The 26,198-nt window shown below is 50.3% G+C and overlaps 1 protein-coding gene across 1 annotated transcript in view; it reads left to right on the forward strand.

Moving 5' to 3' along the window:
- The first annotated feature begins 521 nt into the window (after positions 1 to 521).
- CAPN10 (calpain 10) overlaps positions 522 to 26,198 on the forward strand; it is a 38,967-nt gene continuing 13,290 nt past the window's right edge. Inside the window, exons 1-9 of the mRNA XM_015423603.1 lie at positions 522 to 568; positions 3,890 to 4,094; positions 8,002 to 8,133; positions 9,062 to 9,258; positions 11,756 to 11,973; positions 16,569 to 16,710; positions 20,072 to 20,238; positions 21,968 to 22,251; positions 25,691 to 25,893. Coding sequence (XP_015279089.1) covers positions 3,951 to 4,094; positions 8,002 to 8,133; positions 9,062 to 9,258; positions 11,756 to 11,973; positions 16,569 to 16,710; positions 20,072 to 20,238; positions 21,968 to 22,251; positions 25,691 to 25,893 — 1,487 coding nt within the window. The 5' untranslated portion in view covers positions 522 to 568; positions 3,890 to 3,950. The remainder of the gene's footprint in view (positions 569 to 3,889; positions 4,095 to 8,001; positions 8,134 to 9,061; positions 9,259 to 11,755; positions 11,974 to 16,568; positions 16,711 to 20,071; positions 20,239 to 21,967; positions 22,252 to 25,690; positions 25,894 to 26,198) is intronic.

Here is a 26,198-nt window from a genome sequence, read left to right on the forward strand (position 1 = left end):
CTGGACTAGAGGGACCACTGGTCTGATCCAGCAGGGCTCTTCTTATGTTCTTATGAAGGCCTCGGCCTCTCTGCCCTGTTGTTGGCCCTCTGGGGGAACTGGTTGGCCCCTGTGTGAGACAGGACACTGGACTAGAGGGACCACTGGTCTGATCCAGCAGGGCTCTTCTGATGTTCTTATGAAGGCCTTGGCCTCTGTGCCCTCTTGTTTGCCCTCTGGGGGAACTGGTTGGCCCCTGTGTGAGACAGGACACTGGACTAGAGGGACCACTGGTCTGATCCAGCAGGGCTCTTCTGATGTTCTTATGAAGGCCTCGGCCTCTCTGCCTTGCAGTTGGCCCTCCAGAGGAACTGGTTGGCCGCTGTGTGAGACAGGAGGCTGGACTAGATGGACCAGAATATGCACAGCTGTGTCTCCCATGACTGATTTTTCTCTGTCCTTTTGCTTCTTCTTAATTCCGTTTTTTTTCTTCTGATTTACGTGCAGTGCTTAGTTATGTATTCTCCGGGAGGTAGCTATGGAGTGTGAAGGAGGTTCCAGATAAAGCGGGATGCCGCGGACAGACATGGTAAGCCCTTTTGCGTTTGATACCATCAAGAAGGAAGAGCAACACATGTATTCTTCATCCTTCTTCATCACAGAAGCAGGAGAGCAGGGCCTTCTGCTGTGACTGGACCTCTCAGGATCCTGGTCCAAGTCAAAGGCTGGTTGTCTGCTCTCTGCCTGCTCAGGGTTTTAAAGTAACTCTCTTGTGCTCAAAGGTCCTAGCTTGGTGTTCCAGCTGGACCTGGCTGGATCAGACCAAAGGTCCCAACTCCAAACTCAGTTTGTTCTTCCGTTTCCAGCTTCAAGAGGGGAGTGGATAACCATATGGAGCAGAGGTCCATCAGTGGCTATTAGCCACAAAGTATAAATGGAACAATATGTCTGGGGCAGTGATGCTCTGTGTTCTTGCTGCGTGGGGGGCAACAGTGGGAGGGCTTCTGGATTTCTGGACCCACAGGTTGACCTGCTGATGGCACCTGGTTTTAGGCCATGGGGTCACGAAGAGTCGGACTCGACTGTGCGACTGAACAACAACAAAAAATGACACAGAGTGTTGGACTGGATGGGGTCATTGGCCTGATCCAGCATGGCTTCTCTTACGTCCTTATGTCTGGGGCAGTGATGCTCTGTATTCTTGGTGCCTGGGGGGGGCAAGAGTGGGATGGCTTCTGGAGTCCTGGCCATGCTGGTGGACCTCCTGATGGCCCCTGGGTTTTGGCCACTGTGTAACACAGAGCGTTGGACTGGATGGGCCATTGGCCTGATCCAACATGGCGGCTTCTCTTACATTCTTATGTCTGGGGCAGCAATGCTCTGTATTCTTGGTCCTTGGGGGGACAAGAGTGGGAGGGCTTCTGGAGTCCTGGCCCTCCTGGTGGACCTCCTGATGGCACCTGGGTTTTGAACCTAGACACTTCTTCCTTATATTTCAAGCCATATATTATAACCATAAAGATATGCCACCAATTTTACAATAAATTTCAAATATTTTCTATTAACAGTGCCTAAACCTCAAGTCATTTCCACTTTCTGCTCGCCTAACTTCCATTTTGACTGGTGAACGATTAAACGATAACTTTGTATATAATAACAGATCAACATAGAGCTAATAACCGTTAAGCTCACAGACACACCAACTGACAGAGAGTAACTGAATAACTGTCACTCTCCGAATCTCTGTGTATGACCGAGACAGTCGCGACAGCCAATCAGACGTCAGGCTGCCTCACACAGATGAGACTGACAGAGCCTCTCAGTACACGCCCACATCTGTCATGCTTGTATCCTCAAGATGTCTGCAGGCGCAACCTAACTTTATACATGTAAGCATTATCTCTGAATTTTTTGAATACTTTGAATTTGGGGTGAGGGGGCCTCGGGGGGCCTACTAAACATCTCTTCCCAATATCCTATTCAAGACACCTTCACTCCCAAATGGTTCCCGATTTTAGACTATTTAGCATTGCCACACTTCCTCTCCTCCGAATGGTCCCAATTTCATAAATGGATTTAAAGTTTCCTTCAGTTATTATGCTTTCATTTTTGGCTTTTCTTCTTATTGAAATCATTAGAAAATCCTACATGCTCCGTTAATCTGTTATATACTTCACATGGTTACGAGTTGCATACTTTTATTGAATATTGTTAGAAGGTTTAATAAAGGTTTATGGATAATTATACTTACACGCATACACACACACACACGCACATTGATAACAATGTGGAAATCTTGCTTGAAAGTTTATATTTGGATTTATGGTGCTATTTCAAAATGTTTCATCTGCATATCTGTATTTGTGTATTTCTAATAAAACAAAAATTATTATTAAAAAAAAAATGAAAGTACAGTGCAGGTGGTAAGTTGGAGCACTTTGGGGGCAGCCCAGAAGAAACACTAGGGGGCTGGGCCCCGTGGGCCCCATGTTAGCTACGGGCCAGGTGACACAGAGCATTGGATGGGATCGGCCACTGGCCTGATCCAGTCCAGGGCTTCTCTTATGTTCTTACGTCTGGGGCAGCGATGCTTTGGGGGGGCACAGTGGGAGGGCTTACGGAGTCATGGCACTGCTGGTCCACCTCCTGATGGCCCCTGGTATTTTTGACCACTGTGTGATGCAGAATGTTGGACTAGATGGGCCACTGGCCTGATCCAACATGGCTTCTCTTATGCAGAGCATTGGATGGGATCGGCCATTGGCCTGATCCAGTCCAGGGCTTCTCTTATGTTCTTACGTCTGGGGCAGCGATGCTTTGGGGGGGCACAGTGGGAGGGCTTACGGAGTCATGGCACTGCTGGTCCACCTCCTGATGGCCCCTGGGTTTTGGCCACTGTGTGATGCAGAGTGTTGGACTGGATGGGCCACTGGCGTGATCCAACATGGCTTCTCTTATGTTCTTATGTCTGGGGCAGTTCTTGGTGCTGGGGGGGTCAAGAGTGGGGGGGCTTCTGGAATTCTGGCCCCGCTGCTGGACCTCCTGATGGCCCCTGGGTTTTGGTCACTGTGTGACGCAGAGTGTTGGACTGGATGGGCCGCTGGCCTGATCCAACATGGCTTCTCTTATGTTCCAGGCAGCTGGTATGCCTCTGGGAGGCCGGGGAGTAGGCCCTGGAGGCAACAGCCGTCCCCAGACCCTTGCCCTGAACAGTCCCTTTAAGTTCTCTTGGCTAATTGTGATCCTCTTCCATGCATTTACTAAATGCTGTCCCTAAACCATCAAAGCCAGTGGCCATAATTGCCTCTTGCGGCAGTGAGTTCCCCAAGCAAATTTATTGTGAAGAATGATTGCAAGCCTGGTACCGGTCAGTTTGGTCCAGGGGCTCTTTTCAGTTCTGTTTGGTGTCGTGGTTCAGTGCGCGGACTCTAATCTGGGAGAACCGGGTTTGATTCCCCCACTCCTCCACTTGCACCTGCTGAATGACCTTGGGCAAGCCATAGTTCTGTCAGAGCTGTTCTTGAAAAAGAGCAGTTTCTGTCAAGAGCTCTCTCAGCCCCACCGACCTCACAGGGTGTCTGTTGTGGGGAGGGGAAGGGCAAGGAGTTTGTAAGCCGCTCTGAGACTCCTTTGGTTAGTGAAGGGCGGGGTATAAATCCAATCTCTTCTCTTCTTCTCTCAGAGCTCTCTCAGCCCCACTTACCTCACAGGGTGTCTGTTGTGGGGAGGGGAAGGGCAAGGAGTTTGTAAGCCGCTCTGAGACTCCCTTGGGTAGTGAAGGGCGGGGTCTAAATCCAATCTTTTCTTCTCTCTTCTTAAACTATTTCATCGCCTTTCCATTTCTTCTTGGGGAACGGTAGGTGTGTTCTTAGAGCCATAGCGACCACCCCCTCCTACTTTGTTTTTGCAGGTTTAAATCCACGTTCTGCTGTCTTTTGAGGTCGCTGCACGGATCTGGGTTTCCGCAGAAGATGCCGGGAGACCGAGCGCTCTCGGATCTCGAGGGAGCCCTTTACAAGGACCTCTCCTTTCCAGCCAAGGATGAGTCGCTCTTCTTTAACTACTCAACTCCGCTGGCCCATTTCAGGGGTGAGATCTGTTGGCTGAGACCTCAGGTTAGTGCCACAGGAAGTGATGGCGGCTACAAGCATGGACGGCTTCAAGAGGGAATTAGATAAGCATATGGAGCAGAGGTCCATCTGTGGCTATTAGCCACAAGGTATAGAAAGGGGCTCTGGGGCAAGTGATGCTCTGTCTTCTTGGTGCTTGGGGGGGGTGAACAGTGGGAGGGCTTCTAATGTCCTGGCCCCGCTGGTGGACCTTCTGAGGGCACCTGGTATTTCTGGCCACTGTGTGACACAGAGTGTTGGACTGGATGGGCCTTTGGCCTGATCCAACATTGGCATCTCTTACGTTCTCATGTTATTGTTTCACCCGTGCGGCATTGTGGCTGTCCTCTAGCTCTTCACTAACGAATTAGGAGCCGGGCTGTTTGCTCATATCACAGATTAAAATTAAATTTAGTAATATTTTCTGCTTTGATAATATTTTCCGTGTAAAGATCGCAGACAAGCGGGGTGGCCAGGCAGGCTGTGCCTGATAACCGGCAGGAAAGTTGTGGGGTTAGATGGTACCGGATACAGAGCGATGTCACTTCTGGTAAAAACCCGGAAGTGACAGAGGGTAGCTCTAGGAATCACCAGAAGCTCTGTGGTAAAGCCATAGGGTTTCTGGAGATTACTAGAGCTACCCTATGACACTTCCTGTGTTTTTACCAGAAGTGACAGAGCACTGCATGCCAACAGGAGCTGGGAGTGGGGGATATTGCCCTCCTTCCCTGGACTACACACAACACAGATTGTGTCCAGTGGGTTTATTTTGATTGAGTGAGGAAGAAAACTGAAGAGGGCAGAACTAATAGGTGCAGGTTAACTGAAATAACTGGGGGCTGCAGTGGCTCAGTGGTTAAGACGCTTAGCTGCAGACCGGAAGGTCGGTAGCTCGGCAGTTCGAGACCCGAGTGCCACGTGACGGAGTGAGCTCCCGTCTCTGGTCCCAGCTCCTGCCAACCTAGCAGTTCTAAAGCAAGAAATTGCAAGTAAATAAATAGGTACTGCTTTGGTGGGAAGGCAACAGCGTTCCGTGCACCTTGGCATCTAGTCATGCCGGCCACATGACCATGGAGAAGTCTTCGGACAACGCTGGCTCTTCAGCTTGGAAACAGAGATACGCGCTGCCCCCTAGAGTCAGAATCGACTGGCTTTCGAGGAAGGGAAACCTTTAGCTGAAATAAACAAATCTGACATTGTTTCTTGGAAAGAGGCATGGAATCATTTACATGAATATCAGCAGGTAAAGAGCGTTTTCCCCCCTGGGACAGAATAGGAGAGTAATCTAAGATACAAGCAAAGTCAACAGAAATCTGCATTCTAGCAATATTTTCCCAGGGAAAGACTAACTCAGAACTATCACATCAATAGATAAAGGAATGAGAAGCAAAGAATTCAGAGGTCAATAATAAGGCAGTTCATCTTTGAAAGATATTTCTTTAAAATATCACCTTTTGGTGTAGTGGTTAAGTGCGCCGACTCTGATCTGGGAGAACCGGGTTTGATTTCCCACTCCTCCACATGCACATGCTGGATGACCTTGGGTAAGCCATAGTTCTGGCACAGCTGTCCTTGAAAAAGAGCAGTTTCTGTCAGAGCTCTCTCAGCCCCACCTACCTCACAGGGTGTCTGTTGTGGGGAGGGGGAGGGAAAGGGGTTTTTAAACCGCTCTGAGACTCCTTTGGGTAGTGAAGGGCGGGGTATAAATCCAATCTCCTCTTCTTCTTTTGCGAGGAAAACAGGTGGACCATTTTTAAACAGCAATTAACTCCCTTTTGGCTCATGATTTTCTTACATTTTAACTCTCCACCTCTTTGACAATTGTTGGAAGTTTCATTAGCAGCGTGTGGCGATTTCATAACAGTGTAATCCTACCTGAACATAAGAACAGCCATGCTGGATCAGACCAAAGGCCCATCTAGTCCAGCATTCTGTGGCCAACCAGCTACCTCTACAAATCTCCTAACTCCCAGCCAATTCCTTGCCAGTCATCCTGAAACCATTAATTCGTCTCTTCAATTGACAGCTGACAATGGGCCATGAGTCTCCCACTTCTTTCTTGCAACTCTAAGTGTCTCTGACAGCGTCGGTGCTGCAAGGGTGAGGGTGAACCAGGTGGGCTGGGAGTGGCTGCTGAAGACTTGTTTACTGCTTCAGAGCTACAGGGTGTTGGCTTGGTTTCAGCTGTAGGCTGTGACTCCTGATCAGCCAGCAACCTGATCTTTTGTTGTTCTCCTTCTGGCTCAGAGCCAGCAGCAGCCGGCTGTTCAGTTACCGACTCAGGGCTCGCAGGTAGCTCTTCGTCTGAGAAATCTGAGCCATCACTCGGCACAGACTGACTTAGGACACTGTGCTCCTCAGCAACTGATTTAGAGAGGCATACTATCTCTTACTGGAGGGAGTCAATATCCGTCATGGCTAGTAGCCGTTGATAGCCCAGTCCTCCATGAATTTCTCCACTCCCCTTTTCTCCACTCCCAACTCCACTTCCAAGTTGGCAGCCGTCACCATAACCCGTGGTGGCAAGTTCCGCAAATCAACTATACGCTGCATGAAAAAATACTTCCTTTTGTCTGTCCCGAATCTTCTACTCTTCAGCTTCAGTGGATGACTCATATTTCTAGTATTATGGGAGATGGAGAAAGGTTTCTCCCTGTCCACTCTCTATGTTCTGCTTGGCTCTGTGAGCTCATGAACGCAGGCAATACAACTGTATTCTTGAAAACCAATTAAAACGGATTCTTGGGATTTCGTCGTGTTCTGAAGCTCTGGTCACCACATCTGGAAAAAGATATAGCATTGGAGAATGTGCAGAAGAGAGCAACTAAAATGATTCAGGGCGCAGAACACCTTCCCTATGAAGAAAAGTTACATTAGGGCTCTTTAGCTTGGAGAAACAGCAACTGAGGGATGACATGATAGAGGTTTACAGCATTATGCATGGGATAGAGAAGGCAGAGAAAGAGGTCCTTTTCTCCCTTTCTCAGCATACAAGAACTCGTGGGCACTCCATGAAATTAATGAACAGTAAGCTTAGTTAAGTGGTCAAGTGGTTAAGGTATATAGATAGGTGGCTCTGTGGTGGCTCAAGTGGTTAAGACGCTGAACTGCAGGCTGTGGAAGGTCAGTAGTTCAGCAGTTCGAGACCACATGACCACGGAAACGTCTTCGGACAGTGCTGGCTCTTCGGCTTTTAAACGGAAATGAGCACCGCAACCCTAGAGTCGGATTCGACTGGCTTTCGAGCAAGGGAACCTTTACCTTTATAGATGGAACACTCTGTCTGGGGCAAGTGATGCTCTGTCTTCTCGGTGCTTGGGGGGGGGCAAGAGTGGGAGGGCTTCTGGAATTCTGGCCCCACTGGTGGACCTCCTGATGGCACCTGCGTTTTGGCCACTGCGTGACACAGGGTGCTGGACTGGGTGGACCATTGGCCTGATCCAATATGGCTTCCCTTATGTTCTTATGTCTGGGGCAGGGATGCTCTGTCTTCTTGGTGCCTGGGGGGCAAGAGTGGGAGGGCTTCTGGAGTTCTGGCCCTGCTGGTGGACCTCCTGATGGCACCTGCATTTTGGCCACTGTGTGACACAGGGTGTTGGACTGGGTGGACCATTGGCCTGATCCAACATGGCTTCCCTTATGTTCTTATGTCTGGGGCAGGGATGCTCTGTCTTCTTGGTGCCTGGGGGGCAAGAGTGGGAGGGCTTCTGGAGTTCTGGCCCTGCTGGTGGACCTCCTGATGGCACCTGGTGTTTCTGGCCACTGTGTGACACAGAGTGTTGGACTGGGTGGACCATTGGCCTGGTCCAACATAGCGGCTTCTCTTATGTCCTTATGAAATGCAGATCGTTGGGTTTTCTCCCCCGTATTTTCCTTCTTAACGTTGCTTCCTGTCTCCCCCCTCCCCAACCAGGAGATCTGTTCGAATCCTCGGCTGTTTTCAGACAATCAATATGAGTGGCAAGTCAAGCAAGGGATGCTGGGAGACTGCTGGTTTCTGTGCGCTTGTGCTGCCCTGCAGAAGAGTAAATACCTCTTGGCCAAGGTACAGCCTGCAATGCCAAACTGGGTGTCTTTTATAACTAATAATCTTAAAAACAAGAGAGCCAATTTGGTGTAGTGGTTAAGAGCGGCGGGCTCTAATCTTGAGAACCAGGTTTGATTCCCCACTCCTCCACATGCAGCCAGCTGGGTGACCTTGGGTCAGTCACAGTTCTCTCAGAGCTGTTCTCTCAAGAGCAGTTCTCTCAGAGCTCTCTCAGCCCCACCCACCTCACAGGGTGTCTGTTGTGGGGAGGGGGAGGGGGTTTGTAAGCCACTCTGAGACTCCTTTGGGTAGTGAAGGGCGGGATATAAATCCAATCTCCTCCTCCTCCTCCTCCTTCGTATTATTACTATTCCTATTATTACTATTTATTTCTGCAATGGGACTTTCCATTTCAGAATGGGAAGGAGGAAAGGATATGGTGGCCAAGGGTGGGGTGGGGATCTTGGAAAAGTTGGGAAGGGGGTGGAGCCCTGAAGCCCCGCCCCTTCCTGTGCAAGACCGCATCAGATGCCTGATTTGTAGCCTGTGCTTTGAGCTTTCTCTCTGCTCCCATAAGGGGTCAGAATCTCTTATTTTTTGAAAAGGAAGGACTGAATTCTCAAGATACTGCAGTGTCTACACTATCAAGGATGGTCCAGAGCAGTGTTCCCTCTAAGCTGAGTTGGTGTGAGCTAGCTCACAGTTTTTTAGCCTCCGGCTCGCACATTTTCGTCTTAGCTCAGGAAGGGATGGCTCCGGAGCAGACTAACCGATGCAGTCGCCAAACCGCTCGCTCGCAATTTTAACGCCAGTAGCCCACAAAGTAGAATTTTTGCTAACGAGACTCCGCAGCATAGAGGGAGCACTGAGATACAGGAAAGTAGAGATCTGCGCCTGTTTTCTTCTCCCAAATCCGTGCTGATTTGCTCCCGTCCTTTCCTCTCAGGTGATCCCTCCGGGCCAGCCCAGTTGGAGAGACGAGAAGTACCGGGGCTGTTTCACCTGCCGGATCTGGCAGTTCGGACACTGGGTGGAAGTCACCATAGACGACCGCCTGCCTTGCCTGGGGGGCAAACTCTGCTTCTCCCAGTGCCAGACGGAAGACGTCTTCTGGCTCCCCCTGCTGGAAAAGGCCTACGCCAAGTATGTGAACCGAGCGTCTACCCGGGTGGCCGACTCCAGGTTGGGAAAGTTCCCGCACAGCTGGGGGTGGAGCCTGAGAAGGGCGGAGTTTTGGGTCGCGGAGGTGGCGTAGCAGGATGTGATTTGTGTATTTTAGAATACAGAATCAACCGGGGAAACGTAATGTTGCAAGATATAAATCTACCAAGTTCTAACACTCAATAGCGTAAGCAGATTGGATTGGAGCCTGATATGAAGTTTGTTGTTACCTAGTTGGAATATAGGAGCTGCGGTGGCTCAAGTGGTTAAGACGCTGAACTGCAGGCTGTGGAAGGTCGGTAGCTCAGCAGTTCGAGACCCGAGTGCGCCGCATGACGGAGTGAGCTCCCGTCTCTATTTCCAGCTCCTGCCAACCTAGCAGTTCGAAAGCAAGAAATTGCAAGTAGATAAATAGGTACCGCTTCAGTGGGAAGGTAACAGTGTTCCATGCGCCTTGGTGTTTAGTCATGCCGGCCACATGACCACGGAAACGTCTTCGGACAGCGCTGGCTCTTCAGCTTTGAAACGGAGATGAGCACCGGAACCCTAGAGTCGGATTCGACTGGCCTTCGAGCAAGGGAACCTTTACCTTTACTAGTTGGAATATAAGCTTTGACGAGCATAGAAAATAACCGAAGAACAAAAGAGACAACACTCAGTAAATGCAAAATGTTGAATGAGAGAATTTACTTCTGAGGAAAGCTTGGAATCGAAACAATGACACAAGCCGGAAGCTTCGTTAATATAATGTGTGATTCTCTTATTTGTTATATGTAACCTTTGGTATATTCATGTATGTAGCACTTTAAAATTATTTTCACTTGGTAAATTTATATTTGGCAATATTATGTTTCCCCGGTTGATTCTGTATTCTGATCCTTTGGCAACTGGGAGGTCTCTCTGTATCTATTTGTGGCTTACATCGTCCGTCTCTCTGCCGTTTTATCCTCACAACAGCCCTGTGAGGTAGGTCGGGCTGAGAGATTGTGCCTGGCCCCGAGGTCACCCAGCGAGCTCCCATGGCACGAGTGGGTATTCGAACCTAGTTCCGCGTCCGGCACTCTTAACCACTGTACCACCCGGGCTCTCCGAAGTTGCCATTTTCCCCAGGGGAACTGATCATAGAATCACAGAGCTGGAAGGGGCCAGACAGGCCATCTAGTCCAACCCCCCTGCTCAATGCAGGATCAGCCTAGAGCATCCCTGACAAGTGTTTGTCCAGCTGCTGCTTAAGGACAGCCAGGGAGGGGGAGCTCACCACCTCCCGAGGCAGCCGATTCCACAACTCTGACTGTCAAAACGTTTTTCCGAAGATCCAGCCGGTACCTTCCCGCCCTTAATTTAAACCCATTCTCACCCTCCTCTAAGCGACAGCCCTTCCGATCCTTCAGGAGAGCCATCCTGTCTCCCCTCAACCTCCTCTTCGCCAGACTGAACATTCCCAAGTCCCTCAGCCTTTCCTCGTAGGGCTCGGTCTCCAGGCCCCTGATCGTCCTCGTCGCTCTCCTCTGCACCCGCTCCATTCTGCCCACGTCCTTTTCGAAGTGAGGCTTCCAGAACTGCACACAAGACTCCGGGTGTGGCCTGACCAAGGCAGCCTACAGCGAGACTATGACATCTTGTGGTTTGGATGTCATGCCTCTGTTGATACACCCCCAAGATCGCAGTAGCCTTTTCTGTCGCCGCGTCACACTGGCTGCTCATATTTAACTTATGGTCCACCCATACCCTGAGATCTCTAAGTGGCAACCTTAATATCCAGGGGTCATTTTGTAGGACTAGAGGGACCACTGGTCTGATCCAGCAGGCCTCTTCTGAGGTTCTTGTGACGGCCTCGGCCTCTCTGCCCTGTTGTTGGCCCTCCGGAGGAACTGGTTGGCCCCTGTGTGAGACAGGATGCTGGACGAGAGGGACCACTGGTCTGATCCAGCAGGGCTCTTCTGATGGTTTTTGGAAGGCCTCAGCCTCTCTCTGCCCTGTTGTTGGCCCTCCAGAGGAACTGGTTGGCCCCTGGCTGAGACAGGATGCTGGACTAGAGGGACCACTGGTCTGATCCAGCAGGGCTCTTCTGATGGTTTTCGGAAGGCCTCAGCCTCTCTCAGCCCTGTTGTTGGCTCTCCAGAGGAACTGGTTGGCCGCTGTGTGAGACAGGATGGTGGACTAGAGGGACCACTGGTCTGACCCAGCAGGGCTCTTCTGATATTCTTATGAAGGCCTCGGCCTCTCTGCCCTGTTGTTGGCCCTCCAGAGGAACTGGTTGGCCCCTGGCTGAGACAGGGTGCTGGACTAGATGGACTACTGGACCGATCCAGCAGGGCTTTTCTGACATTTGTACATTTCAGCTGCTTCTGGAAAGTGCTCTTGCTCTGGCTCCCAGCGTGTCAGCCCATGTCAGAGTGTGCTTCCCTTCTTCCTTTTGAGGAGGGGAATCTGTTGCTGTCTCTGGGCCTTCCTGACCCTTCCGTCTGCCAATTTCTAGGGTGCACGGGTCATACGAGCAACTGTGGGCCGGCCAGGTCGCCGATGCCCTGGTGGATCTGACGGGAGGCCTGGCGGAGCGGTGGGCCCTCAAAGACCCAGGGCGGAACACGGAAAGGGAGAGGACGGGCAAAGTCCTGGAGAAGGCCGTCTTCAGGAGGCTGATGAACCTGAAAGAGAAGTGCGTCATGAGCTGCTCTGTCTTCAGTTCCCGGCAAGGTAAGGGAAAGATTCCACAAAGCCAGGTTGCTCCAAGTGCCCAGCAGGCTAGCGGCCTATGGGAAGAGCTGTTTGGTGTCGTGGTTAAGTGCGTGAACTCTAATCCGCGAGAACCGGGTTTGATCCCCCACTCCTCCACTTGCAGCTGCTGGATGACCTTCGGCAAGCCAGAGTTCTGTCAGAGCTGTCCTTGAAAAAGAGCCATTTCTGTCAGAGCTCTCTCAGCCCCACCCACCTCACAGGGTGTCTGTTGTGGGGAGCGGAAGGGAAAGGAATTTGTAAGCCGCTCTGAGACTCCTCTGGGTAGTGAAGGGCAGGGTATAAATCCAATCTCCTCCTCCTCCTCCTCCTCTTCTTCTTCTTAGTGTTGGGCATCTTTGCACCAGACTTCCCTGTCTTCTATACTGGGCATCTCCAAAATATTGGGCAGCTTCAGGCTGCCACATTTGGGTCATCTGCAAACTTTCTCTTCCCTGAGAGCCAGTTTGGTGTAGTGGTTAAGTGCGCGGAGTCTAATCTGGGAGAACCGGGTTCAGTTCCCCACTCCGCCGCATGCAGCTGCTGGTGTGACCTTGGGTCAGTCATGAGTTCTCTCAGAACTGTCCTCGAAAGAGCTCTCCCAGCCCCACCTACCTCACAGGGTGTCTGTTGTGGGGAGGGGAAGGGAAAGGAGTTTGTAAGCTGCTCTGAGACTCCCTTGGGTAGTGAAGGGAGGGGTATAAATCCAATCTCCTCTTCCTCCCCCCCCAAAAAAACTGTTCCTTTTTAAATTTCCATCTGCCGCTACAACCTGCCACGACCTGGATGGGCCAAGCTAGCCCAGTCTGGACAGATCTTGGAAGCTAAACAGGCTTGGCTCCAGTTCCCGTTTGGTTGGGAGACCACCAAGGAAGTCCAAGGTTGCTACACCAAAAAGGTGGTAGCAAACCGCCTTTGTCAGATCTTGGAAGCTAAGCAGGGTCGGCCCTGGTCAGTACTTGGATGGGAGACCACCAAGGAAGTCCAGGGTTGCTACCAGGGGTCGTTTCGTAGAAAAAGAGGTGCAGGAGCTCATTAGCATAACTCATTAGCATGACTCATCTGCATATGCCACACCCCCTGACCTCACCGGAAGTGTGTCAGAAGGCAACACCCACCGCTCAGGCTCCACTGGACTGTTTTGGATCGCTAGCTATTGGGGCGGGGTGGAACGTGCAGATCTGTCCTCGCAGAGGAGGGAGAGCTTGTACCTGAATAAACCTTGGTCTTGAAGGTGCCACTGGTCTGTCTTGGATTGCTAGGTATGGGGGGGGGGGAACACGCAGATCTGCCCTCACAGAGAAGGGAGAGCTTGTAGCTGAAGGCAAGCGGAGGGGGGGGCTCTGCAATTTACCTGGCTGCTTCTTCTTCCCCGTGGCCCCACTGAGGGCTGCTGGGAGCAGGGTTGTTGCATGTGCCCACCCCCTGGGCTCCTTACTGCCGGAGCTCCGCTCCTGTGCGCTCCCGCAGGAAATGACCCCTGGTTGCTACACAGAGACAAGCAATGGCAAACCAGCTCTGAATGTCTCTTGCCTTGAGAACTCAGTCTGCGTAAGTCGACTGTGACCGGACAGCGCTTTCCGCCACCCAGCAATACAACCTTCCTTCCCTTCAAGTCTTCCCCTCCATGTTGGTGCCTTCTTGTTGGGAGGGCCGGTTCTCTTCTTTCTATTGCTGGACCTCCTGATGGCCCCTGGTATTTCTGGCCACTGTGTGATAGAGTGTTGGACTGGACGGGCTATTGGCCTGATCCAACATTGGCTTCTCTTATGTTCTTATAGCTGGGGCAAGTGATGCTCTGTAGTCTTGGTGCTTGGGGGGGGGCAACAGTGGGAGGGCTTTTTCTATGAAATAACACCTCTTTTTCTCTGAAATGACCCCCGACTATCAACATCTATTTGTATCCCTTTTGTTTTTATTTTTGGCAGTCTCATTTAATGTTAATAAAAAGCAAATCTGCATATTTTCCAATAAAAACATGTCTGTAATATCTGTTCATGCCATGCGGCTCTCAGACATCCGACATTTATTCTGTGTGGCTCTTACGTTAAGCAAGTTTGGCCGCCCCTGGCCTAGAGCATGATAGAAATGTTCATTGTTCTTATCAGTCTTATCTTTCCTCTTAAGTTCGTCAAGATGGGTAACCGTGTTAGTCTGTAGCAGCCGGAAAGAGTAAGAGTCCAGTATGGATATCTGAAGTTGTGAGCAGTGACTCATGAAAGCGACCACAAATTTTATGAGTCTTTTTAAAAATTGTATATTTTTATATGCTCCTGGTGACTGACCCCTGCTGGGGGCCTGGAGGATATTCAAAGAGGTGACTGAATAAAGCCTGCCCCCGCCTCCCGACTGCTGGTATTCCATGGAGGTCTCCCATCCAAGTACTTGCCAGAGTCGGCCCTGCTTAGCTTCCGAGATCTGACGAGACTGGTGGGCTTGCCTGGGCTGTCCAGGTCAGGGAATTTTGCTAGTCCTTAAGGTGCTACTGGACTCTTACATTCAGGAATGGATTCCGTCAAATTGACCTTCACAATAACCCTGCAAGGGCCCAATAAGCCCAGAGACAGTGGCTTGGATTTCGTGGCAAAGCATGATTTGAACGCAGCTCTCCAGCCGTATTACTTTTACTTTCTGCAAGAAGAGCTAGATTCAAATCCAGTAGCACCTTAAGAGACCAACAAGGTTTTCGGGGAGAAGCTGTTGAGAGTCATAAGTTCCCTTCGTTGGATACAAGTTAGAATGGCAATCCCTTAGTCCTTAGACACCAGTCAGAAGATGGAGAGAGACTGAAGACGAAGAGATTGGATTTATACCCCACCCTTCACTTCCCGAAGGAGTCTCAGAGTGGCTTACCATCTCCTTCTCCTCCCCACAACAGACACCCTGTGAGGTAGGTGGGGCTGAGAGAGCTCCCTCAAGGACTGTCCTTGAGAGAACAGCTCTGAAAGAACTTGTGACTGACCCAAGGTCACACCAGCAGCTGCATGTGGAGGGGAATCAAACCCGGTTCTCCCAGATTAGAGTCCGCCGCTCTTAACCACTACACCAAACTGGCTTTAGAGGGTGTTGCAAAAAAAAAAAAGGGACTCAGGTTGCGCAGGTGAAATGCAAAAGCAGATTACATTTTGCATTGTACCTCTGCATCCTGACTCCCTTCTGTGCAACAGCCCTCCCACCTGCTGACTGGGGTATAAGGGCCCAGGGATCTTCATTCTGACTAGTATCTGATGAAGGGAGTGTTGACTCTTGAAAGCTCATACCCCGAAAAACTCATTGATCTCTAAGGTGCAGCTGGACTTGAATCTTGCTTTTATTGCACAGCTACCCTCTGAAACGTTCTGCAGGAACTTCCTTTTTTGGTTTAATTTTGGTATAATTTTGGTTTGGGGCAGATCCGTAGTCAGGATTTTGTGGCTTGAGGGGCAAATTTCTTTCCTGGTGGGGCTGAAGTCCTCAGTGCAGAGAGAAAAGCCATTTAGCCAACAGGAAGCTGTGACCAGGGTAGATCTCTAAATTGCAAGTCGTCGGCCACTTTAGATGACAGTGAGTTCTCAGCTGCTGCAAGTTAATCACTTCTGCCAGCCCAGGCAACAATTCTGATTACAAGCTGGCAGGTGTGGGTGATGGCTTCTAGAGTCAGGAAAGCAGGACACTTAGGCAGAAGAATTCTCTTAAGGGGAACCAGTTTCATGGCACAGCGTTAGAAGGGATCCTAGAGGTCACCTACTCCAACCCCCTTGCTCAGTGCGGGAATGAGTCAACGACAGCACCCCACTCTGCTTAAAGAAGTGGAAACCTTTAAAAAATGTTTTTATTTTTTTTTAATTTAAAGATTTTTATTGTTTTTAGACAAAAGGTTAACAGTAAAATCGAAAACAGTGTAAAATTATGCTTAAATACACACATCTTAACATATGTAAATTTTGCATATTTTCAAGTAATTATGTTCAGAACTGCTTCTTTTTAGAGCTTTGGACAACTTACATTGTAACAAACCTCAAAACTTGTTGTTGTCCGGTATCTAATATATATAAAATAAAATAATAATAAAAGTATAATATTAAAACATATATACAGTGAAGTAGCTAAACAAGGAAAATAAACAATAATAATAACGGTGCAACATTTGAAAAACACACTGCAGGAATTAAGGATAATGTTACCATATTTGTGTATAGAAGATATGTATTCATGAGCCTTCGGTTCAATAGGAAAAAAAAACTTGTTAGGAGCAGTATCGTGTACATCTTTGATATGAGTCCTTTGTACAGTTCATCTGAATCTCGAATTATGTTTAAAAATTTAAAAATGTTTTTAAATGACTGAAAAAAGCATTTAGAGGAGAAATTCTTGTGGGGTTGTGCCTTTAAGAAAGGGGGCAGCCCCCCCCCCAAAATCCCCGCCATAGCTACGGTCCTGGTTTGGGGGCTTGCAGCCATGTTGGGCAGTCCTCTGTGGCTTTTCCTAGCCCTCAAAGTGGTTATAAAGATGGGGGAGCGATGGAGCTGTGTCCCCCTATTTGGAGAGCTGAGCGTTGGCTGTGTTTTAAACGGCGCTTCTCTTCCCCCGCCCGGCAGGTACGAGTGAACTGGGCGAGTTCCACGCCTTCATCGTCGTCGACATGCAGGATCTCTCCAAAGTGTCCAGGAAGGAAATTATCCTGCTGCGGATTCGCAACCCCTGGGGGAGACGCTGCTGGAAGGGGCCCTGGAGGGAGGGGTGAGTGGCCGGCGACTGGCGGGCAGCTTCATAAAGGATGCGGACGTGCCGGTGTAGAGGGGGGGGACCCCATCTGGCTGTGCCAGGCACTGTTCCCTCTAAGCTGAGTGAGTGTGAGCTAGCTCACAGTTTTTTAGCCTCCGGCTCACACATTTTTGTCTTCGCTCAGGAAGGGATGGCTCCAGAGCAAACTGATTGATGCAGGAGCCGAATCGCTCGCTCACAACTTTAATGCCAGCAGCTCACAGAGTAGAATTTTTGCTCACAAGACTCCACAGCTTAGAGGGAAGATTGGTGCCAGGCCCAGTTACGAGATTCTGAGTGGTGCGTAGGGTCGCCAGCAATGCTCCCTGTAAGCTGTGGGGTCTCGTGAGCAAAAGGTCTACTGTGTGGCCCGATCCAACATTGGCTTCTCTGATGTTCTTATGGTGGTCTCCAATGCTCCCTCTAGGCTGTGGAGTCTTGTGAGCAAAAATTCTAATTTGTGAGCTGCTGGCATTAAAGTTGTGAGCGAGTGATTTGGCTGCTGCATCAATTAGTTTGCTCTGGAGCCGTCCTTCCTGAGCTAAGACAAAAAATGTGTGAGCCGGGGGCTAAAAAACTGTGAGCTAGCTCACACTAACTCAGCTTAGAGGGAACACTGGTGGTCTCCCATCTGAGGACTAACCAGGGCTGACCCTGCTTGGGTTTCAGATCTGATGAGATCGGGCCAGCCTGGGCCATCCAGGTCAAGGCAGAGACGAACAGAGGCGGTTTTCCATCGCCTGCCTCTGCGTAGCAACCCTGGGCTTCCTTGGTGGTCTCCCACCCAAATACTAGCCTGGCCTGACTCTGTTTGGCTTCCAAGATCGGACGAGAATGGGCTACCCTGACCGTCCGGGTCAGGGCAGGTGGTGAAAAGTGCCAGCGAGTCACAGCGGGCTTATGGCAATCCTGCCGGGTTTCCAAGGCAAGGGACAGACAGCAGGTGGCTTGCCCTTGCGGTCTCAGCATAGCAAAACTTGACTTCCTCGGTGGTCTCCCGTCCAGGGGTCATTTCCTGCGGGAGCACACAGGAGCGGAGCTCCGGCAGTAAGGAGCCCAGGGGGCGGGCACATGCAACAAGACCCGCCCCCCTGCTCCCAGCAGCCCTCAGTCAGGCCACGAGGAGCAAGAAGCAGCCAGGTAAGTTGCAGAGCCCCCCCCCCCGGCCTGCCTTCAAGCTCTCCCTCCTCTGTGAGGGCAGATCTGCGCGTGTCCCCCACCCCCATAGCTAGCCAAAACAGTCCAGTGGCACCTTTAACACCAAGTTTGATTCAGGTACAAGCTCTCCCTCCTCTGTGAGGGCAGATCTGCATGTGTCCCCCCCCCCAATAGGTAGCAATCCAAAACAGTCCAGTGGCACCTTTAAGACCAAGTTTTATTCAGGTACAAGCTCTCCCTCCTCTGTGAGGGCAGATCTGTGCGTGTGTCCCCCCCCCCCAATTCTGATAACAAGCCGGCAGGTGAGGGCAGATCTGTGAGGGCAGATCTGCACATCCCCCCTCCCCAACAGCTAGCAATCCAAAACAGTCCAGTGGAGCCTGAGCGGTGGGTGTTTCCTTCTGACACACTTCCGGTGACGCCAGGAGGCGTGGCATATGCAAATAAGTTATGCTAATGAGTTATGCTAATGAACTCCTGCACCTCTTTTTCTACGAAAATGACCCCTGCTCCCATCCAAGTACTAACCAGGGCTGACCTGCCTTCGCTTCCAAGAATCTAACGAGATCAGGCCAGCCTGAGCCAACCAGGGCACAAAACGTGCTGATGGCAAGCAGTGCTCCCTCGAAGCTGTGGAATCCTGTGAGCAAAAATTCTACTTGGTGGGCTGCCGGCATTCAAGTTGTGGGTGAGCGATTGGGTGGCTGCATCAGTGAGTTTGCCCTGGAGCCCCAGCCTTCCTGAGCAGAGACAGAAATGTGTGAGCCGGAGGCTGAAAAACTGTGAGCTGGCTCACACGCGCTCAGCTTAGAGGGAACACTGGTGGCAAGTATTGTTTCAGAGAGCGACTCCTCTCTTTCAGTCCCACAAGAGGGCGTCTGTCTTCTAAGAGCAGGTCTCTGCTACGCAGGGCTCGCACAGCATCTAAAGGCAAAGGAAACTGAGAGCCAGTTTGGTGTCGTGGTTAAATGCGCCGACTCTAATCTGGGAGAATCGGGTTTGATTCCCCACTCCTCCACTTGCACCTGGCTGGATGACCTTGGGCAAGCCGTAGTTCTGACAAGAGCTGTTCTTGGAAAAGAGCCGTTTCTGTCAAGAGCTCTCTTAGCCCCACCTACCTCACAGGGTGTCTGTTGTGGGGGGGGGGGAGGGAGTTTCTGAGCCGCTCTGAGACTCCTTTGGGTAGTGAAGGGCGGGGTATACATCCAATCTCTTCTTCTTCTTTTACCTCACAGGGTGTCTGTTGTGGGGAGGGGAAGGGAAAGGAGTTTGTAAGCTGCTCTGAGATTCCTTTGGGTAGTGAAGGGCGGGGTATACATCCAATCTCTTCTTCTTCTTTTACCTCACAGGGTGTCTATTGTGGGGAGGGGAAGGGAAAGGAGTTTGTAAGCTGCTCTGAGATTCCTTTGGGTAGTGAAGGGCGGGGTATACATCCAATCTCTTCTTCTTTTACCTCACAGGGTGTCTGTTGTGGGGAGGGGAAGGGAAAGGAGTTTGTAAGCCGCTCTGAGACTCCCTTGGGTAGTGAAGGGCGGGGTATAAATCCAATCTCTTCTTCTTTTACCTCACAGAGTGTCTGTTGTGGGGAAGGGAAGAGAAAGGAGTTTGTAAGCTGCTCTGAGACTCCCTTGGGTAGTGAAGGGCGGGGTATACATCCAATCTCTTCTTCTTCTTTTACCTCACAGGGTGGATGGTGGGGAGGGGAAGGGAAAGGAGTTTGTGAGCCGCTCTGAGACTCCTTTGGGTAGTGAAGGGCAGGGTATAAATCCAATCTCCTCCTCCTCCTCCTCCTCCTCTTCCTTCCTTCAGGGCTATTGTCTGTTCATGTGGTGAAGAGCAATGCTCCCTCTAAGCTGTGGAGTCCTGTGAGCAAGAATCCTACTCTGTGAGCTACTGGCATTGAAGGTGTGAGTGAGCAATTTGGCTCCAGCATAAATCGGTTTCCTCTGGGGCCCTCCTTCCTGAGCTAAGGCAAAAATGTGTGAGCCGGAGGCTAAAAAACTGTGAGGTCGCTCACACTAGCTCAGCTTAGAGGGAACGCCGGCTATCCGCGCCGTCTTCTGCAGAGGTGCTCCCAGCTAAGCCCCTTGAGTTCAAGAATTCTTTGTTTGGCCAACAACCCCTAACATCGCTTTTTGGTATATACTCCCCCCACCCCCCGTTTTGTTTCTGTCTTCAGTGGTCCTGGGTGGAGCCAGCTGGATCCGGTAGTAGCGGCGGAGCTCTTGTCCCAAATCCAGGAAGGAGAATTCTGGGTGGAAGAGGAGGAGTTTTTTGCTGAATTTGATGAGATCATAACTGGGTATCCAATCACGGAAGAAGGACAGCTCCAGAGTCTTTATACAGGTCGGTAGGGGACCTTCTTCACGGCCGATTTATTCGGCGTTTGTTCCGCCTTTCCTCCAAGGGGAAAATAGGAAACACCTGTGTGGGAAAGACACTAAGAACTACTCCATGACTATCCAGTATCTATAGCATAAAGGTAAAGGTTCCCTTGCTCGAAACCCAGTGGAATCCGACTCTAGGGCTGCAGTGCTCATCTCCGTTTCCAAGCCGAAGAGCCAGCGCTGTCCGAAGACGTTTCCATGGTCATGTGGCTGGCATGACTAAACACCAAGGGGCACGGAACGCTGTTACCTTCCCACCGAAGTGGTTCCTATTCATCTACTTGCAATTTCTTGCTTTCGAACTGCTAGGTTGGCAGGAGCTGGAACTAGAGACGGGAGCTCACTCCATCATGCGGCACACTCGGGTCTCGAACTGCTGAACTACCGACCTTCCACAGCCTGCAGTTCAGCGTCTTAACCACTTGAGCCACCGCAGCTCCAATCTATAGCATACAGAACTATATAATGCAAATACAGTGTGTAAATACAATACAATGGCCCCGTTCACACGGAGGATTTGCCACAGTAAAGGCATGAATGGTAGGCGGATTTTCGGTGCGCGATCACACTGCAAAATCTGGGAAGCATAGCGCACCCATAGCCAACCCGTGGCATCCCGCCAAAGATGTGCAGTAAAAAATATCTCAGCAAGTGCAGTAGTATCCGGAAAAAGCCTGGCAGGGGCGGGCGTCTGATCGCGGGAGTGCTAATATCCCGTGGCTTCCGGCGCCCGTCCGAGTCCCATCGCAAACCAGATGGTTTCCCTAAGCGCATGCGCACGAACACTCAACTGGAAGCAGTGCTGCTCCGCGGAACTGCGCATGCACACAAACACGGAACGCTTGCCGCCCGGCTTCTTTGCCAGCTCCAGCATCACCATGTGATCGCGAGTTTCCTGTCACAGTGCGAAGACTCGGGAGATCGTGTGATCAAGCTAACGTGCTTTATTTTGCCCTGGGGCAAACAGCCATGCCTCACCCCCGCGTTATCGGGCCCGTGTGACCAGGGCCAATAATAAATATGTTTTCTCTTGAAACGAAGATAAAACATATTTATTATTATATTGCATTGACATACTGACCGGATTGGACTTTTGCCCAGCACGGCATCTGATTGTCATTGGAGATGGTATTGTTTTATGCCAATAAAGGCTGTCTGACTGACTGACTATTGTGTAAATTAGTTTGCTCTGGAGCCCTCCTTCCTGAGCTAAGACAAAAATGTGTGAGCCGGAGGCTAAAGAAACGGTGAGTTAGCTCACACTGACTCAGCTTAGAGGGAACACTCACTGGGGGAGTGGAGCGGGGGAGGTAGCTCTGAATTTCCCACGCTGTGCAGGGGGGTTCGACCAGATGACCTTTGGGATCCCTTCCAGCTTTACGTTTCTACAGTACGCTCCCATGGTGAGCTCATGCAGTTTGTAACATCTCGTTAGGCAGAAGCTGTGGAGTCTTGTGAGCAAAAATTCTACTTTGTGAGCTACGGGCATTAAAGCTGTGAGCGAGCGATGTGGCTACTGCATCAATCAGTTTGCTCTGGAGCCCTCCTTCCTGAGCTAAGGCAAAAATGTGTGAGCCAGAGGCTAAAAAACTGAGCTAGCTCACACTCACTCAGCTTAGAGGGAACACTGGTGAGGCTCTACCTCACCAGAGGAAGTGACGTCACGGGTGCACTTCCTCTCTCGACAGACAGAGTCCTAAACCACACGCAGAAGCTGTACGGCTCCTGGGTGAGGGGACACTCTGCCGGCGGCTGCCGTAACAACAGCACCTTCCCGACGAACCCCAAGTTCTGGCTGAGGGTGTGCGAGCCGAGCGAGGTCTGCATCGCCCTCCTGCAGAAGCATCGGAAGTACAGCACGGATTGGGCAGGCAGGGTCCGGAACTGGCCCCGCTTGGTGGAAGCGGACCCGTCTTTGGCTGACGGAATCAGAGGGAAGAATTATCACGCCGTAGGACTACATATCTGGAAGGTAAGTGGGCTCCTTCCTTCTCTTTGGCTACATTGTATTTTTTTTTTAATGTTATTGATTTGTTTATTGGATTTTTTTTTTTTAAGTCGCCACTCACTCAAACAAAGGGTCTCGCGGTGACTTACGACACTTAAACAACATCCTAATTAGTTGCTGTAGAGTTTCCGGGATGTGTGGCCGTGGTCTTGGCATTGTAGAAAGTTTCGCTGTTACCAGGGAACATTCCACGAGGAAGGGGCCAGCACAGAGAAAGCCCTTCCCCTGGTAACAGCGAACCTTTCTACAATGCCAAGACCACGGCCACACATCCCGGAAAATCTACAGCAACGAATGAACTCCAGCCGTGAAAGCCTTCGACAACATATTTAACATCATAGTTGTTTGGTGTATGGTTAGGAGTGCAGACTCTAATCTGGGAGAACCGGGTTTGATTCCCCACTCCTCCACATGCAGCTGCTGGGTGACCTTGGGCAAGCCACAGTTCTCTTGGAGCTGTTCTCTCAAGAGCAGTTCTCAAAGAGCTCTCGCAGCCCCACCTACCTCACTGGGTGTCTGTTGTGGGGAGAGGAAGGGAAGGAGATTGTAAGCCGCTCTGAGACTTCGAGTGAAGGGCAGGGCATAAATCCAATCTCCTCCTCCTCTTCCTCCTTCTTCCTCTTCTGTTAAAAAGCAGCAGAATCAGATAATACATGTAAACTATTAAGATATATAACTCTGCACCATGCCACTGTCAAACCAACCCACAACATCTGGTTAACTTTCAAAGTCCAGCCTGAACAATTCGGCCTAGCAATCCCTGCAGAAACGAAGCAGAAATTAATTAATCCCTGCAGGAACTAAGGGTGTGGGTGTCATCAGAGAGTGCATTCCACAAGGAAGGAGTCCAGCACGGAGAAAGCCCTTCCCCTGGTAGCAGCGAACAGAACCATCCTGGGGCTGAGCACCTGGAAGAAGCCCTGAGACAATGACTGAAGGGGGCACAAGGGTTGTAACAGGAGAGGCAATCCTGTAGGTATGAGGATCGTAAGAACATAAGAGACGCCAATGTTGGATCAGGCCAAAGGCCCATCCAGTCCAACACTCTGTGTCACACAGTGGCCAGAAATACCAGTGCCATCAGGAGGTCCAGCAGTGGGGCCAGAACTCCAGAAGCCCTCCCAGAGCCCCTATCTATACCTTGTGGCCAATAGCCACTGATGGACCTCTGCTCCAGATGCTTATCCAATCCCCTCTTGAAGCCGTCCATGCTTGTAGCCGCCACCACTTCCTGTGGCAGTGAATTCCATGTGTTACACTCTTTGGGTGAAGAAGTACTTCCTTTTATCCGTTCTTTTAACCCGACCGCTCAGCAATTTCATGGAGTGCCCACGAGTTCTCATAATATGAGAAAGGGAGAAAAGGACTTCTTTCTCGACCTGCTCTTTCCCATGCATAATCTTATAAACCTCAATCGTGTCACCCCTCAGTCGTCATTTCTCCAAGCTAAAGAGCCCCAAGCGCTTTAACCTTTCCTCATAGGGAAAGTGTTCCAACCCTTTTTATCATTCGAGTTGCCCTTTTCTGCACTTTTCCCAAAGCTATAATATCCTTTTTAAGGTGTGGTGACCAGAACTGCACACAGTATTCCAAATGAGGTCGCACCATTGATTTATAGAGGGGCATTATGATATGGGCTGATCTGTTTTCAATACCCAGTCCCAGATCGTGAAGGGCTTAAAGAGTTAACACTAACACCTCAAATGGGATCCAGAACCTAATTGGTAGCCAGCACTCTTGCTGCAAAATTGGGGTAAAATGAGCTGACCGTGATGTTCTGGTCAGCAGCCTGTCAGCCGCATTCGGAACAACTTGCAATTTCCGAAGCTTTTCCAAGGGTAGCCCCGTTAAGGTTTCTAGCTCCCCAAGACTGAAGAGGTGAATTTAGAAATGTGAAAATGTTGGAAGCAGTGGGCTTTTCAGCATTTTCCTTACTTGTGTATTCCTGTTGCTCTGGAGGTTTTTTCCTGTTCTGCACGTGTTTTTCTCCTTGTCGTGGTCAATTCAATATTGTATTGCTTTATATCCAGCATAAAGCCCTGCAATTTAAATCTGCAGGGAGAGAACAGTGGACATTACGTGATGTAATATCGTATCAACCACTAGAGGGAGCAAAAGACATGTGGAACAGAACCCCCTCCCCGCCAAGGAACATGAGCACACAAGTGTGGAAAGTGTGGAAAAGCCCAACATTCATTCATTCATTCATTCATTCATTCATTCATTCATTTGTTTTATATCCCGCCCTCCCCGCCGGAGCAGATGTGAGAAGGCACAGAAGTTCATATAAAAAACAAGATCTCGTATTTCACATTTTGAACACCTGACTCCTCGTTTCCTTTTCCTTTTGCAAACCTGATTGGTTCCCCCATTACAACTTCTGGCATGGCTTTTCCACCAGTAAGGACAAAAAAGGGGAAAAGGGGAAAAAGACTGAACCTAAAACCTAGAATTCAGAACCTATAAAGGTTAGTCAAGGATAGAACATGTTTCGGCCTGTACTGGACATGTGATTGCACTGGAGATTTCATTTGTATTTCTCTTCTTTGCCCAGTGGTTAAACTTTGGAACAATTGTTTTCTGGTCTCTATTGCATATTCTGTATAGGTATGATCGTATATATTTTTACATATCAGCCAACACGTTCCGTTTGTATTAGACCTCTGAGGAAGGCCTGTAAAGGCCGAAACGCGTTAGGTCTATTCCATCAGCCTTTGCATGTTTTTATATTTGTATATGAGGTACGAATGGGCCTTTATTCGTTATTTTAATTTGTGTTTAATAAATACATGCAGAGGTCATTTCGGGGGGGAACGCGGGGGAACGCAGTTCCCCCGGGTGAGGTGCAGGGGGGTGGGGCACACAACGAAGCCCCGCCCCCTTCTTCCAGCAGCCCCCTGCTTCCAGCCTCATTCTGTTGCAGAAGGAGGAAGAAGCAGGAGGGTAAGTTGGCGTCCTCCCCCTCTGCCTGGCCGAGGCCACTCCACGTGGCCTCCGCAAGGACTCCCAGCCCCATCCAGGAACTTCCCCAAGGTAGCTGTGTTAGTCTGTTGCTGCAAAATAGTCCAAGAGTTCAAATAGCACCTTTAAGACTAACAAATAGCACCTTTAAGACTCACCTTTAAGACTAAGACTAACTGAGTGGTGGGCGTGGCCTTATGACACACTTCCAGTGATGTCAGGGGGTGTGGCCTTATGACACACTTCCGGTGATGGCAGGGGGTGTGGCATATGCTAATGAGTTATGCTAATGAGTTCCCCTAGCTCTTTTTCTAGGAAACGACCCCTGAATACATGCGTATTTTTTAGGTTTCATAATTAGATTTTAAGAGTTGGCCCTCTTCTATTCTCGACTAACCTTTATAGGTTCTGAATTCTGTGTCTTCCCCCCCACACCCTCTAGGTTGAGAAGAAGAAGTTCAGTCTCCCGAAGACCCTCTCCGCTCCCCCGATTTCAGGCACCGTTTGCCATTCCTACAACCGAGAAGTCCATCTCCACTGTGACCTCTCCCCGGGCTATTACCTGGTCATCCCTAGCACTTTTCTGAACGACGCCGAGGGAAACTTCCTACTTCGGATCTTCTCCAGCGGGAGGATCTCCCTCAGGTGCTTCCAAAGGGGGGGGGAAGAGGGGGGGTGGAGAATCCGCGGGTAGCACTCATGGTAACTCTCACCATTCCTTTGAACCTCCCACCCCGGAAAGGGCTTCCACGTCCATCTTGCTCCCTGTGCCTGCCTTTCTTATCCCTGTTGCCCTTTTCTGTAGGATACCAGGGCTATTTTGGGGCAGGGATGCACAGGAACAGAGTTCCGGCTGGCTCCCGAGTTGGCCACGCCCAGCAGGAACTCATTAGCATAATAGGCCGCACCCAACAGCAGGAACTCATCGGGATTGGCTACATTAGGGGTGT

The sequence above is a fragment of the Gekko japonicus genome, unplaced genomic scaffold, assembly GCF_001447785.1.
Source record: "Gekko japonicus isolate JY-2015 unplaced genomic scaffold, Gekko_japonicus_V1.1 scaffold4456, whole genome shotgun sequence".
Classification (NCBI taxonomy): domain Eukaryota; kingdom Metazoa; phylum Chordata; class Lepidosauria; order Squamata; family Gekkonidae; genus Gekko; species Gekko japonicus.